The sequence below is a fragment of the Hemitrygon akajei genome, unplaced genomic scaffold (genome assembly GCF_048418815.1).
Source record: "Hemitrygon akajei unplaced genomic scaffold, sHemAka1.3 Scf000043, whole genome shotgun sequence".
NCBI classification, from domain to species: Eukaryota; Metazoa; Chordata; class Chondrichthyes; order Myliobatiformes; family Dasyatidae; genus Hemitrygon; species Hemitrygon akajei.
The window spans coordinates 6,850,723-6,863,529 of record NW_027331929.1 but is presented as its reverse complement, the minus strand read 5'-3'; the positions used below and the strand labels follow the sequence as shown (position 1 = coordinate 6,863,529).

General features: G+C 45.2%; 1 protein-coding gene across 1 annotated transcript in view; it reads right to left on the bottom strand.

Moving 5' to 3' along the window:
• The window catches only part of LOC140720485 (uncharacterized), a 47,918-nt gene that overhangs the window by 13,886 nt on the left and 21,225 nt on the right, over positions 1 to 12,807 (bottom strand). Inside the window, exons 3-4 of the mRNA XM_073035335.1 lie at positions 11,856 to 11,924; positions 7,895 to 8,014 (exon numbers count right to left, since the gene is read on the bottom strand). Of these exons, the coding sequence (XP_072891436.1) occupies positions 7,895 to 8,014; positions 11,856 to 11,924 (189 nt within the window). The remainder of the gene's footprint in view (positions 1 to 7,894; positions 8,015 to 11,855; positions 11,925 to 12,807) is intronic.

The following is a 12,807-nucleotide window of genomic DNA, read 5'->3' as shown; positions in this document are numbered from 1 at the left end:
ACAGAATGCAGAATAAAGTATCAAAATTACAGAGAAATTGTAGTGTAGGCAGACTATAAGGTTCAAAAGCCACGAAGAGAAGGATTTGAGGTCAAGAGTACATCTTATCGTGTTTGGGGCCCGTTCAATAGTCTGATTACTGTAGTGTAGAAGCTGTTCTTGAGCCACCTGATAAATGCTTTTGCATTTTCTCTCCGATGGGAGGGTGCAGTAGACAGAATGTCCGGGGACCCTTGTTGATGCTGGATGCTTTATCGAAACAGCGCTATGTGTAGAAAGAGTTCATGGAGGGGAAGCTGGTTTCGGAGCTGGGCTCAGCTCTTTCCACAACGCTCGGCAGTTTCCAGCGTAATGGGCGGAGCAGTGTTCATATTTTTAGTAAGGAACCAGGGCGTTTCATGAGAACAGGGAAGTTGACATTGTGAACAGAGAAGAAAATAAGACTTTTTTTTCAACATGATAGACTACTCCGTGTAATGGTATGGGCCCCGGGGGAACTTGATTGACTGATATGTCCGGATTGATAGGCATAATGGATGCCTGACAAGTCCCGTATCAAAATCCAGATGGTAGATCACTCTGGAAGATAGAAGAGAGGAATGTAGAGAGAGACGAAGAAGGAATGGAGCAGTGAGATTGGGCGGGAGAGGGAAAGATAGGGAAAATAAACCAGAGAAGGGGGAAGGAGATGACAGGTGACGTGAGACCCAGGTAGATTTTTCGGGCGGATTTGACTGTGGAGGACAGACCAGGAACTGGTAGTAGATGTACCATACAGAGGCTTGAACAGGGCTATTAACAAGGGCTCAGATGAGAGACTGGTGTGAAGATGTTTTGGAACCGAAGGAGATCTCTCTGCCCGATTTCATTGAGGAGGACTGCTCAGTCCAAGGTGCCGGATATAATGTACATAGAATTTAACAAGAACCCAGATGGTATACCGCTCTGGGAGAGGGTGTGCGATGCAGGGAGGGATGGCTGATTCGGTATATATTTGGCTCAGCGATATGGGACAAAATTTAGAGTTGCAGTCCATTTCTCAGACTGAAATCCCGTCACTAGCGTTGCACAAGGGTGGTCGGCGGTGGGTCCAGTGATCTTTGTCAACTATATTGACCATTTATAGCAGATTATACAATACACGTTAGGTGAGCTTGCAGACGACATTAACGTTGATGGCGTTTTAAACAGTGAAGACAGTTACCTCTTACAGTGGGATCTCGATTCGCCGGGGAAGTCGGCTGAACAGGAGCACTTGCAATTTAGTTTGAACTATCGTATTTCAGGAGGGCAAACAACAGGGTAGGACTTGCACGGTCAAAGTGAGGAAACTTGCGATATGTTAAAGAACGGAAGGACGCAGGGGTAGAGGTACACGGTTCCTAGAAAGTGGAGTCACAGGTACAGGGACCGTTGAGAGTGTTGCAAAACAGAGGGACCCTGAGGAACAGAGACCATCCAGCAGAGTACAGAAACAGGCCTACAATGTTGTCCCGAATGCACTCCCTCTGGTATGATATATTTCAACTTTGGAAAAAGTAACTGTCTGTCTACTCAGTCTATTTCTTTGGTGATCTTAGAGACCTCTGTCGGATCTCTCGTTCAACATCTTCGGAGGCTATCCAAGGCCTTCTAATCCTCCCAACAATGTGGTGAACAAAATTATGTATAATACGCCGAATGCAGCCTTAACCGTCATTTTGATGAAGTTGCAACATAACTTCTGACTTTTGAAACCAGTGTCCTCAATGATAAAAACATGCGTGTAATATACCTGCTTAACACAGATCTGTCAGTGGGTGATCATCTGGGGGACAGTGATCACCGCTCCCTGACCTTTAGCATTATCTTGGAAAAGGATAGAATCAGAGTGGACATGAAAATATTTAAATGGGGAAGGGGAAATTATGAGGCTATAAAGATAGAAATTGTGGGTGTGAATTGGGATGATGTTTTTGCAGGGAAATGTACTATGGACATGTGGTCGATGTTTAAGGATCTCTTGAAGGATGTTAAGGATAAATTTGTCCCGCTGGGGAAGATAAACAATGGTTGACAAGTGAGGTGGAAAATCTAGTCAGGTGGAAGAAGGCAGCATACATGCGGTTTAGGAAGGAAGGATCACATGGGTCTATTGAGGAATATAGGGTAGCAAGAAAGGAGCTTAAGAAAGGGCTGAGAAGAGCAAGAAGGGGGCATGAGAAGGCCTTGGGGAGCAGGGCAAAGGAAAACACCAAACACTTCAATTCTTCAATGTTGAAAACAAAAGGATGACAGGAGTGAATGTAGGACCGATTAGAGATAAAAGTGGGAAGACGTGCCTGGAGGCTGTGGAAGTGAGCGAGGTCCTCAATGAATACTTCTCTTCGGTATTCACCACTGAGAGAGAACTTGATGACGGTGAGGACAATATGAGTGAGGTTGATGTTCTGGAGCATGTTGATATTAAGGGAGAGGAGGTGTTGCAGTTATTAAAATACATTAGGACGGATAAGTCCCTGGGGCCTGACGGAATATGCCACAGGCTGCTACACGAGGCAACGGAAGAGATTTCTGAACCTCTGGCTAGCATCTTTATGTCCTCGTTGTCCACGGGAATGGTACCGGAGGATTGGAGGGTGGCGAATGTTGTTCCTTTGTTTAGAAAGGTTAGTAGGGATAGTCCAGGTAATTATAGACCAGCGAACCTTACGTCTGTGGCGGGAAAGCTTTTGGAAAAGATTCTCAGAGATATGATCTATGGGCATTTAGAGGATCATTGTCTGATCAGGGACAATCAGCATGGCTTTGTGAAGGGCAGATCGTGCCTACCACGCCTGATAGAGTTGTTTGAGGAGGTGACCAGACATATAGATGAGGGTCGTGCAGTGGATGTGATCTACATGGAGTTTAGTAAAGCATTTGACAAGGTTCCACGCGGTAGGCTTATTCAGAAAGTCAGAAGGCATGGGATCCAGGGAGGTTTGGCCAGGTGGATTCAGAACTGTCTTGCCTGCAGAAGGCAGAGGGTCGTGGTCGAGGGAATGCATTCAGATTGGAGGGTTCTGTCTAGTGGTGTGCCACAAGGATCTGTTCTGGGACCTCTACATCTTGTGATTTTTATTAATGACCGTGATGTGCGGGTGGAATGGTGGGTTGGCCAGTTTGCAGACAACACAAAGATTGGTTGTGTTGTAGATAGTGTAGAGGATTGTCGAAGATTGCAGAGAGACATTGATAGGATGCAGAAGTGGACTGAGAAGTGGGAGATGGAGTTCAACTCTGAGAAGTGTGAGGTGGTACACTTTGGGAGGACAAACTCCAAAGCAGAGTACAACGTAAATGGCACGATACTTGGTAGTGTGGAGGTGCAGAGGGATCTGGGGGTACGTGTCCACAGATCCCTTAATGTTGCTTAAAGAAAACGGATGGGATGTTCAAGGGGGATATTAGAGGAAGGTTTTTCAGTCAGAGAGTGGCTGGTGCGTGGAATGCACTGCCTGAGTCAGTGGTGGAGGCAGATACACTCGTGTAGTTTAGGAGACTACTAGACAGGTACATGGAAAAATTTAAGGTGGGGAGTGGTTATATGGAAGGCAGGGTTTGAGGGGTCGGCACAACAGTTTGGGCCGAATGGCTTTTAATGAGCTGTACAATTCTATGTTCTACGTTCTAAGTCCTTAACCACGGATAGTGACATTGGAACCCAATCTTCCTCTGAAAATCAACACTGTTTAGCTTCCTGGTTTTAAGAGTGTTCTATATCTTAACACTTGTCCGATCAAATCGCAACATGTCACATTTCTCTGTGTGAAACTCCACCTGCCATTTGTCCAACCCATAGCTTTAACTGATACATATCCTACTGGATTTTGAGGCGAAATTTTGAAGGTACAGAATCTTTATGTTCCTGTTAGGTTAAAAGGAAAGGTTAAAGGTTTGAGACAGCCATAGTTTTCAAGGGATTTTGGAAACATGGTTCGGGAAAAAGTGAGATCTACAATAAATATAGGCATCATGGAGTAAATGAGGTGCTCGAGGAATATAAATAATATAAGAAGAATCTCAAGAGAGAAATTAGAAAGGCTAAAATAAGAAACAAGTTTGGTTTGGCAAATATGGTGAAAATAATTCCAAAGGGTTTCTCCAGTAATATTAATAGCAAAAGGATAGTAAGGGATAAAATTGGCCACTTAGAGAATCAGAGTGAACAGCTATATGTGGAGCCAAGAGAGATGGGGGAGATTTTGAACAATTATGTTATTCGGTATTCACTAAGGAGAAGGATACTGAATTGTGTAAGGTAAGGGAAACAAGTAGGGAAGCTATGGAAACTATGGCTATTAAAGAGGAGTACGGACTGGTGCTGTTAAGGAATATAAATGTGGATAAATCTCAGAGTACTGACAGAATATTCAATAGGACCTTGACGGAGGTTAGTGCAGAAATAGCAGGGGCTCTGACAAAAATATTTCAAATGTAAGTAGAAGCGCGAATGGTGCCGGGGATTGGCGTATTGCTCATGCGGTTCCATTGTTTCAACTGGATTCTCAGAATAAACCTGGCAATTATAGGTCTGTCAGTTTGACGTCAGTGGTGGTTAAATTAATGGAAAGTATTCTTGGAGATGGTATATATAATTATCTGTATAGACAGGGCCTGAAGAGGAACAGTCAACATGGATTTTTGCATGGAAGGTCATGTTTATCAAATCTTATTGAATTTTTGAAGAAATTACTAGGAAAGTTGACGCGGATAAACAGTGGATGTTGTTTGTATGGATTTCAGTAAGACATCCAGAGATACCGATCACTTCATGGTACTGAAGCAACGTAAATCAATCACAGAATGCAGAATAAATGGTCACAGTTACACAGAGAGTGCAGTTTTGACAGAGAATAAGGGGCCAGAGCAAAGGGTAAGCAGATTGCGAGGTCAAGAGTATATTTATCATGGTAGAGGACAGTTTAATAGTCCGATAACTGTGGGGTAGAAGTGTTCCTTGAGCCTAGTGAGACATGCCTTCGCACCTTCCCTCCGAGGGGCAGGTGCAGAAGACAGAATGGCCGGCGTGACAGGAGGTGGTTCTGTGATGGTGCTGGTTGTTTCATCGATGCGCCAGGATCTATGGACGGAGTTCATGGAGGGGAGGCTGGTTTCGGAGCTGGGCTCAGCTCTTTACACAACGCTCTGCAGTTTCTTGCGGTCACAGGTCCTGCAGTTTCTATATTTTTAGTGAGGATCCAGGATGATTCATGAGAACAGGGTAGTAGACTTGATGAATAGGAAACTCAATAAGGCATTTAATGTTTCCAATTAGTGGGCTACTCTAAATCGGAAGTGTCAGTGTTACAGTTGAACAAAGGAAACTATGGAGCCATGAGGGAGGAACTTGCCAAAGCTGACTGGAAGGATACACAAGCAGGGATGACAGTGGAACAACAATGGTAGGAATTTCTGGGAATAATACAGCAGGTGCAGGATCAGATCATTCCAAGGTGAAAGAAAGTTTCTAAGTGGAGTAGAGTACGACCGAGGCTAACAAGGGAAGTCAAGAACAGTATAAAAATAAAGGAGAAGAAGTATAACATAGCAAAGATGAGCGGGAAGCCAAAGCACTGGGAAACAATCACAGAGCAACAGAAGATATCTAAAAAGGCAATAAGGGAAAAAAAGTTGAGGTACGAAGGTAAGCTAGTAAGGAATATAAAAGAGGATAGTAAAAGCTTATTTCGGTATGTGAAGAGGAAATATATTAGTTAAGACCAAAGTTGGGCCCTTGAAGACAGAACCGGTTGAATTTATTATGGGGAACAAGGGAATGGCAGAAGAGATGAACAGTTGGATCTGTCTTCACTGTGGAAGACACAGGCAATATCCCAGACGGGATTGGGGTATATCTCAATGCAGGAAGCTTTAAGGAAATGCGGTTGAGCTCAGGGATTGAATCAATACAGTGAATTATGAGATTGTAGCCATTACTGAGAATTGTGTGCAGGAAGAGCAAGCAGGAGAGCACCATATTTCCATGTGAGAAGGCAGAAGGAATTAAAGGAGGAGGGGTGACATTACTCGGCTTAGAAAATGTTACCGCAGTGGACAATCAGGACAGGCAAGAGAATTCGTCTAAGTGAGGCTTTATGGGTGGAAATGACGAACAAGAAATGCATGACAATGTTATAACACATATCATAGAATAGTACACACAGTACAGGCACTTCGGCCCACCCTTAAACCCTTAAGTGCTTCTCATATAACTCTCCACCTGAAATTCCTCCAGAGAGCTGTATAGTAATCTCTTAAATTCCACTAGTGTATCTGCCTCCACCAGTGCCTCAGGCAGTGCTCTCTACGCACCAACCACTCTCTGAGTTAAAGAACTTCCTGTAATATCTCCCTTCAACTTTCCACCTCTTACCTTAAAGCCATGTTCTCTTGTATTGAGCAGTATTGCCCTGGGGAAGAGGCGCTGGCTGTCCACTCTATCTATTCCTCTTAATATCTTGTATACCTCTATCATGTCTTCTCATCCTCCTTCTCTCCAGAGAGAGAGAGAGAAAAAAACATACCTCCCTTAATCTCTGATCATAATGCATACTCTATAAACCAGGCAGCATCCTGGTAAATCTCCTCTGTACCATTTCCAATGAATCCGCATCCTTCCTATAGTGAGGCGACCAGAACTGGACACAGTACTCCAAGTGTGGCCTAACAGTTTCATAGATCTGTATCATTACCCGTGACTCTTAAATTCTATCCCTCGACTTATGAAAGAAAACACTCAGTATTCTTTCTTAACTACCCTATCTACCTGTGAGGCAACTTTCAGGACTCTGTGGACATGTAGTCCAAGTTCCCTCTCTCCTCCACACTATCAAGTATCCTGCCATACACTTAGTACTCTGCCTTGGAGTTTGTCCTTCCAAAGTGTAACACCTCACACTTCGCCGGGTTGAACTCCATCTGCCACTTCTCAGCCCATTTCTGTATCCTGCCAATGTCTCTCTGCAGTCTTCAACAATCCTCAACACTATCTACAACACCACCAACCTTTGTGTCGTCTGCAAACTTGCCAACCCACTCTTCTAACCCCACATCCAGGTCATTAATAAAAATCCCAAAAGGTAGAGGTCCCAAAACAGATCCTTGTGGGACACCACGAGTCACAATCCTCCAATCCTCCAATCCTCCAATCCACCACGACGCTTTGCCTTCTGCAGGCAAGCTAATTCTGAATCCACCTGACCAAACTTCACTGGATCCCATACCTTCTGACTTTCTGTATAAGCAAACCGCGTGGTATTTCAGGAAGACAAGCCAGGATGGACATTCACAGTGAAGAGGATGAACCCGGGGAGAGTTATAGAATAGACGGACCCAGGGATACGGTAAAACGGTTCCCAGAAATTGAGGTCAATATTAGATAGGGCGGTGAAGGAGTCTAGAGGTCACTTTGCAGTTGTGCACGACGTAGGGTTGGCGCACCTTGGAGTATAGTGTTCAGGTTTTGTCCAACTGCTCTAGGTGAAATGCCACTGAGCAGCAAAGTTTGCAGAGGGAGCTTTACGGGGATATTCCCGAGACTCGAGGGACTGATTTATGGAGATAATTCAGGCAGGTTAGGATTTTATACCTTGGAATTCATGGGTGACCTTACAGAGGTTTACAAAACCAAGTGGGGAAAGACAAGGTGAATGCGCAGAGTCATTTTCTATAGACTTGGAGAATTGAGGAACAGAGCGCACCGTTCTGAGGTGACAGCAGAAAGAGATTTAACTGCGGACCAGAGTGACATATTTTTTAAGCAGACGGTGCTCCGTCTATGGAACGTACTGCCGGAGAAATGGTCGATGCAGATGAATTATCACAATATAGCACGTATAGCACGTGGCCCCTTCAAAACGTGAACTCTGACCTGCCTCAGCAGTCATTGGCATTCTTCCTGGTCTCGGCGCCATAGGAGGATTTTCTTCCTTAGCGATGGGAGTTTCATTTTGGCGAAAGTTCAGCTGAGAGTAGGTGGGGTCCAGACCATCTGGAACAGAATGGAATAGAATGTGAGAGAGAGACAAATAGAAGGGCAGGAGACGGGTAGAGAATGGCCAGGCGGAGTGAGAGACAGGGAGAAAATTTGAGGAAGATATGGAAGTGAGTAGAGAAAGACGTGGAGACTGAGCAGCAGATGGATGGATGGAGAAGGGAAATAGGGTGAGAGATAAAGCCGATGGACGGGAAAATGGGAGAGAATGGGGAAACAGAGGCAATGTGGCCGGAGAAGAAAGAAAGGGACGGGTTGCACTTTAACAGGCGGGGGACCAGCATTCTGACAGGCAGGTTTGCCACTGCAACACGGGTGCGTTTAAACCAGTAAGTGGGGGGAGGGGAGGGTACGATCTGGAAATATAAGGATACAGTTAAAGGGAAAGAGTGAAACAGAAAACGTAAGAAAGACAACAGAATTAAAGGGGAAGAAAGCTCAGAAAGGGATCGCAGAGTATGGCCAAGTGCAATAGGGATCCGTGTGAGAAGCGAGGGGAGTGATGAATGAAAAGTATTATATATGAATGCACGAAGTATAAGGAATAAAGTGGATGAGCTTGAGGCTCAGTTGGAAATTAGCAAGTATGATGTTATAGGAATAACATAGAGATGGCTGCAAGAGGGCCAGGGCTGGGAAATGAATATTCAAGCGTTTACGTCCAATCGAAAGGGCCCGCAGGTGGGCAGAGGGGCTGGGGGAGGCCCTACTGGTGAGGAAGGAAATTCAGTCCATTGCGAGGGGTGACATAGAATCAGGAGATGTAGAGTCAGTATGGATAGAACTGAGAAATTGTAAGGGCAATAAGACCCTAATGTGAGTTATCTATAGGCCCCCCAATAGTAGCCAGGATATAGTGTGCAAGTTGAATCAAGAGTTAAAATTAGCATGTCGCAAAGGTAAAACCACCGTTGTAATGGGGGATTTTAACATGCAGGAAGACTGGGAAAATCAGGCTGGCACTGGACCCCAAGAAAGGGTGTGTATGGAGTGCGTCCGAGATGGATCCTTAGAGCAGATTGTACTGGAGCCTACCAGGGAGAAGGCAATTGTGGATCTAGTGTAGTGTAATGAACCGGATTTGATAAGGGAACTCGAGGTAAAGGAGTCATTAGGAAGTAGTGACCATAATATGATAAGTATTGATCTACAATTTGAGAGGGAGTAGGGAAAATGGGATGTGTCAGTATTACAGTTGAACAAACGGAACTATGGAGCCATGAGAGAGGACCTAGACAAAGTTGACTGGAAAGATAGCCTAGCAGGGGTAACAATAGAACTGGAAGAAGGTCTCTAAGGGGAGTAGAGGGCGTCCGTGGCTAACAAGGGAAGTCAAGGACAGTACAAAAATAAAAGAGAAGTATAACATAGCAACGATGAGCGGAAAGCCACAGGATTGGGAAACATTTTAAGGAGCAACAGAAGATAACTAAAAAGACAATACGGGGAGAAAAGATGAGGAACGAAGGTAAGCTAGCCAAGAATACCAAGGAGAATAGTAAAAGCTTCTTTAGGTATGTGAAGAGGAAAAAATATTTAAGACCAATGTTGGGCCCTTGAAGGCAGAAACGGGTGAATTTATTATGGTGGACAAGGAAATGACAGACGAGCTGAACAGATACTTTGGATCTGTCTTCACTAGGGAAGACACAGACAATATCCCAGATGTAATAGTGGCCAGTGGACCTAGGGCAACGGAGTAACTGACGGAAATCCACATTAGGCAGAAAATGGTGTTGGGTAGACTGATGGGACTGAAGGCAGATAAATCCCGGGGGCCTGATGGTCTGCATGCCAGGGTACTTAAAGAGGTGGGTCTAGAAATCGTGGACACATTCGTAACCATTTTCCAATGTTCTATTGATTCAGGATCATATCCTGAGGATTGGAGGATAGCTAATGTTATCCCACTTTTTAAGAAAGGAGGGAGAGAGAAAACAAGAAATTAGCCTGACATCAGTGGTGGGGAAGTGCTGGAGTTAATTATAAAAGATGAAATAGAGGCACATTTGGATAGTAGTAACAGAATCGGTCGACTCATCATGGATTTACGAAGGGGGAATCATGCTTGACTAATTTCTGGAATTTGTTGAGGATGTAACTATGAAAATGGACAAAGGAGAGACAATGAATGTAGTGCATCTGGGCTTTCAGAAAGCTTTTTATGAGGTCCCACATAGGAGAATAGTGGGCAAAATTAAAGCACATCGTATTGGCAGTAGGGTGCTAACGTGGATATAAAATTGGTTGGCAGACAGGAAACAAAGAGTAGGGATTAACGGGTCCTTTTCAGAATGGCAGGCAGTGACTAGTGGGGTACTGCAAGGTTCGGTGCTGGGATCGCACCTACTTGCAATATACATTAATAATTTAGATGAAATGATTAAAAGTAGCATTAAAAATTTGCAGATGACACAAAGCAGGGTGGCAGTGTGAAATATGAGGAGGATGTTAAGAGAATGCAGGGTGACTTAGACAGGTTGGGTGAGTGGGCACATACATGGCAGATGCAGTTTAATGTGGATAAATGTGAGTTTATCCACTTTGTGGCAAGAACAGGAAGGCAGATTACTATCTGAATGGTGTCAAATTGGGAAAAGGGGAAATACAACGATATCTAGGTGTTCTTGTACATCAGTCACTGAGCACAAGCATGCACGTACAGCAGACAGTGCAGAAATCTAATGGCATGTTTGCCTTCATAACAAGGGTTGTTGAGTATAGGAGCAAAGAGGTCCTTCTGCAGTTGTACAGGGCCCTGGTGAGACCACACCTGGAGTATTGTGTTCAGTTTTGGTCTCCAAATTGGAGGAAGGACATTCCTGCTATTGAGTGAGTGCAGCGTAGGTTCACGAGGTTAATTCCGGGGATGGCGGGAATGTCATATGTTGAAAGATTGGAGCAACTGGGCTTGTATACACCGGAATTTAGAAGGATGAGAGTGGATCTGATTGAGACATATAAGATTATTAAGGGATTGGACATGCTAGAGGCAGTAAACATGTTCCCGATGTTGGTGGAGTCCAGAACCAGAGGTCACAGTTTAGGACTAAGGGGTAGGTCATTTCGAACTGAGTTGAGGAAAAGCATCTTCACCCACAGAGTTGTGGATCTATGGAATGCTCTGCGTCAGAAGGCAGCGGAGGCCATTTCTCTGGATGCTTTCAAAGAAGAGTTAGATAGAGCTTTTAAAGATAGCGGAGTCCAGGGTTATGGGGAGAAGGCAGGAACGGGGTACTGATTGTGGATAATCAGCCATGATCACAATGAATGGCGATGCTGGCTCGAAGGGCTGAATTGCCTACTCCTGTATTTATTGTCTATTGTCCATTGTGTAAAGGAGTAAGGCGGTCATGTTGCAATTGTACAGGACGTCGATGAGGCCGCACTTGGAGAACGGTATTCAGTTTTGTTCATCATGCTCTCGGAAAGATGCCATAGAACTGGAAATGAGTGCTCGGGGAGATTTACGACGACGTTGCCGGGACTCCAGGGACTGAGTTAGGGAAAGAGGTTGGGTTGATTGCGAATTTATTCCTTGTAGAGCAGGGATGACCTTTCAGGGGTATATGAAGCCACGAGGAACACAGACAGAGTGAATGGGTGCAATTAATTCCCCTAGATTTGGAAAATCGAGGGCCAGAGCGCACAGGTATAAGGAGAGAGGGGAAATGGATTCAACTGGTGAGCCGATTGATAACCGTTTGTTACCCAGATGGTGGTCAGTCTGTGGAACGAGCTGCCAGGGAATTGGTGGAGAAGAATACATTACACACTTGGGCATTTGGGAGTATGACATGTGAGTCCTCCAGAATGACGTCGTTGTTCCATCACTGACCTGCTTGTGTATTGGTGAGGCGTTCGACTTTCCGAATGTTCAAATCGGTGTAGGTGGAGGTCAGATGATCTGCGAGAGAGAGAGGTAGACAAGTATGAGATTGCGCGATAGAGAATCGGGGACAGTGAGGTGTAGAGGGAAGCGAAGAGAGCACAGAGACGTGGAGGGGGGAGAGAGATGGTTAGGGACAGTGAAAGGGATGAAGGGAGAGGCAAGAGAGGGAAGCGAGACAGGGAGTACAACGACAGAGCGAGTGAAATGGATTAATTGAGTTGTTGAGAGGGGGTGACTGAAGAGTGGCGATGGGTGGGATAATGGGGCAGAATTGGGGAAATAGGAGAGAGAGGGTAAAGTGAGGTGAGGGGCGTGAGGTAGTCAGTGCGGAGAGTAGGATTAAGAGGCGAGGAGACTGGTGAGAGAGTATAAAGTGAAGGGTAGTGAAATGTGTGGGAGAGAGGATGGAAGAGTCAAAAGGAGCGAGAGAGTGAGGGAAAGAGTGTAGAAGGAGATCCAGAGTTGAAGTCCGGGGGAGGGTGACAGAGGGGAGAGGATTAAGATAGTAAGCAATGAGAGAGGGAAGAGTTAATGGGTATAAAGGGGTAGAGAGATGCTGGGAGATAGTTAGAGAGCAGACAGAATAATCACGCGAGAGGGAGACAAAAGAGGAGAGAAAGAGGGAGGGAAAGGGACAGAGTGGGAGATAGGGAATAGTGGGAAAGATAGAGTGAAAGACAGGACAGGGAGAAAGGGGGTACGGAAGAGAGAGAGGTTCAAGGAGGGATAGAGAGGGGAGGGGGCGTTAGAGGGGAGCGAATGAGAGAGAGCAGCATGGGGAGAATAGTTAGAGCGTAAAAAAGAGGGGGTGATGAGGGACAAGGGGCAGAGTGAGGACAAGAGAGGGGAGAGTGTATGAGATGGGAAAAGAGGGACAGAGGGGAGAAGTGAAGGGAAA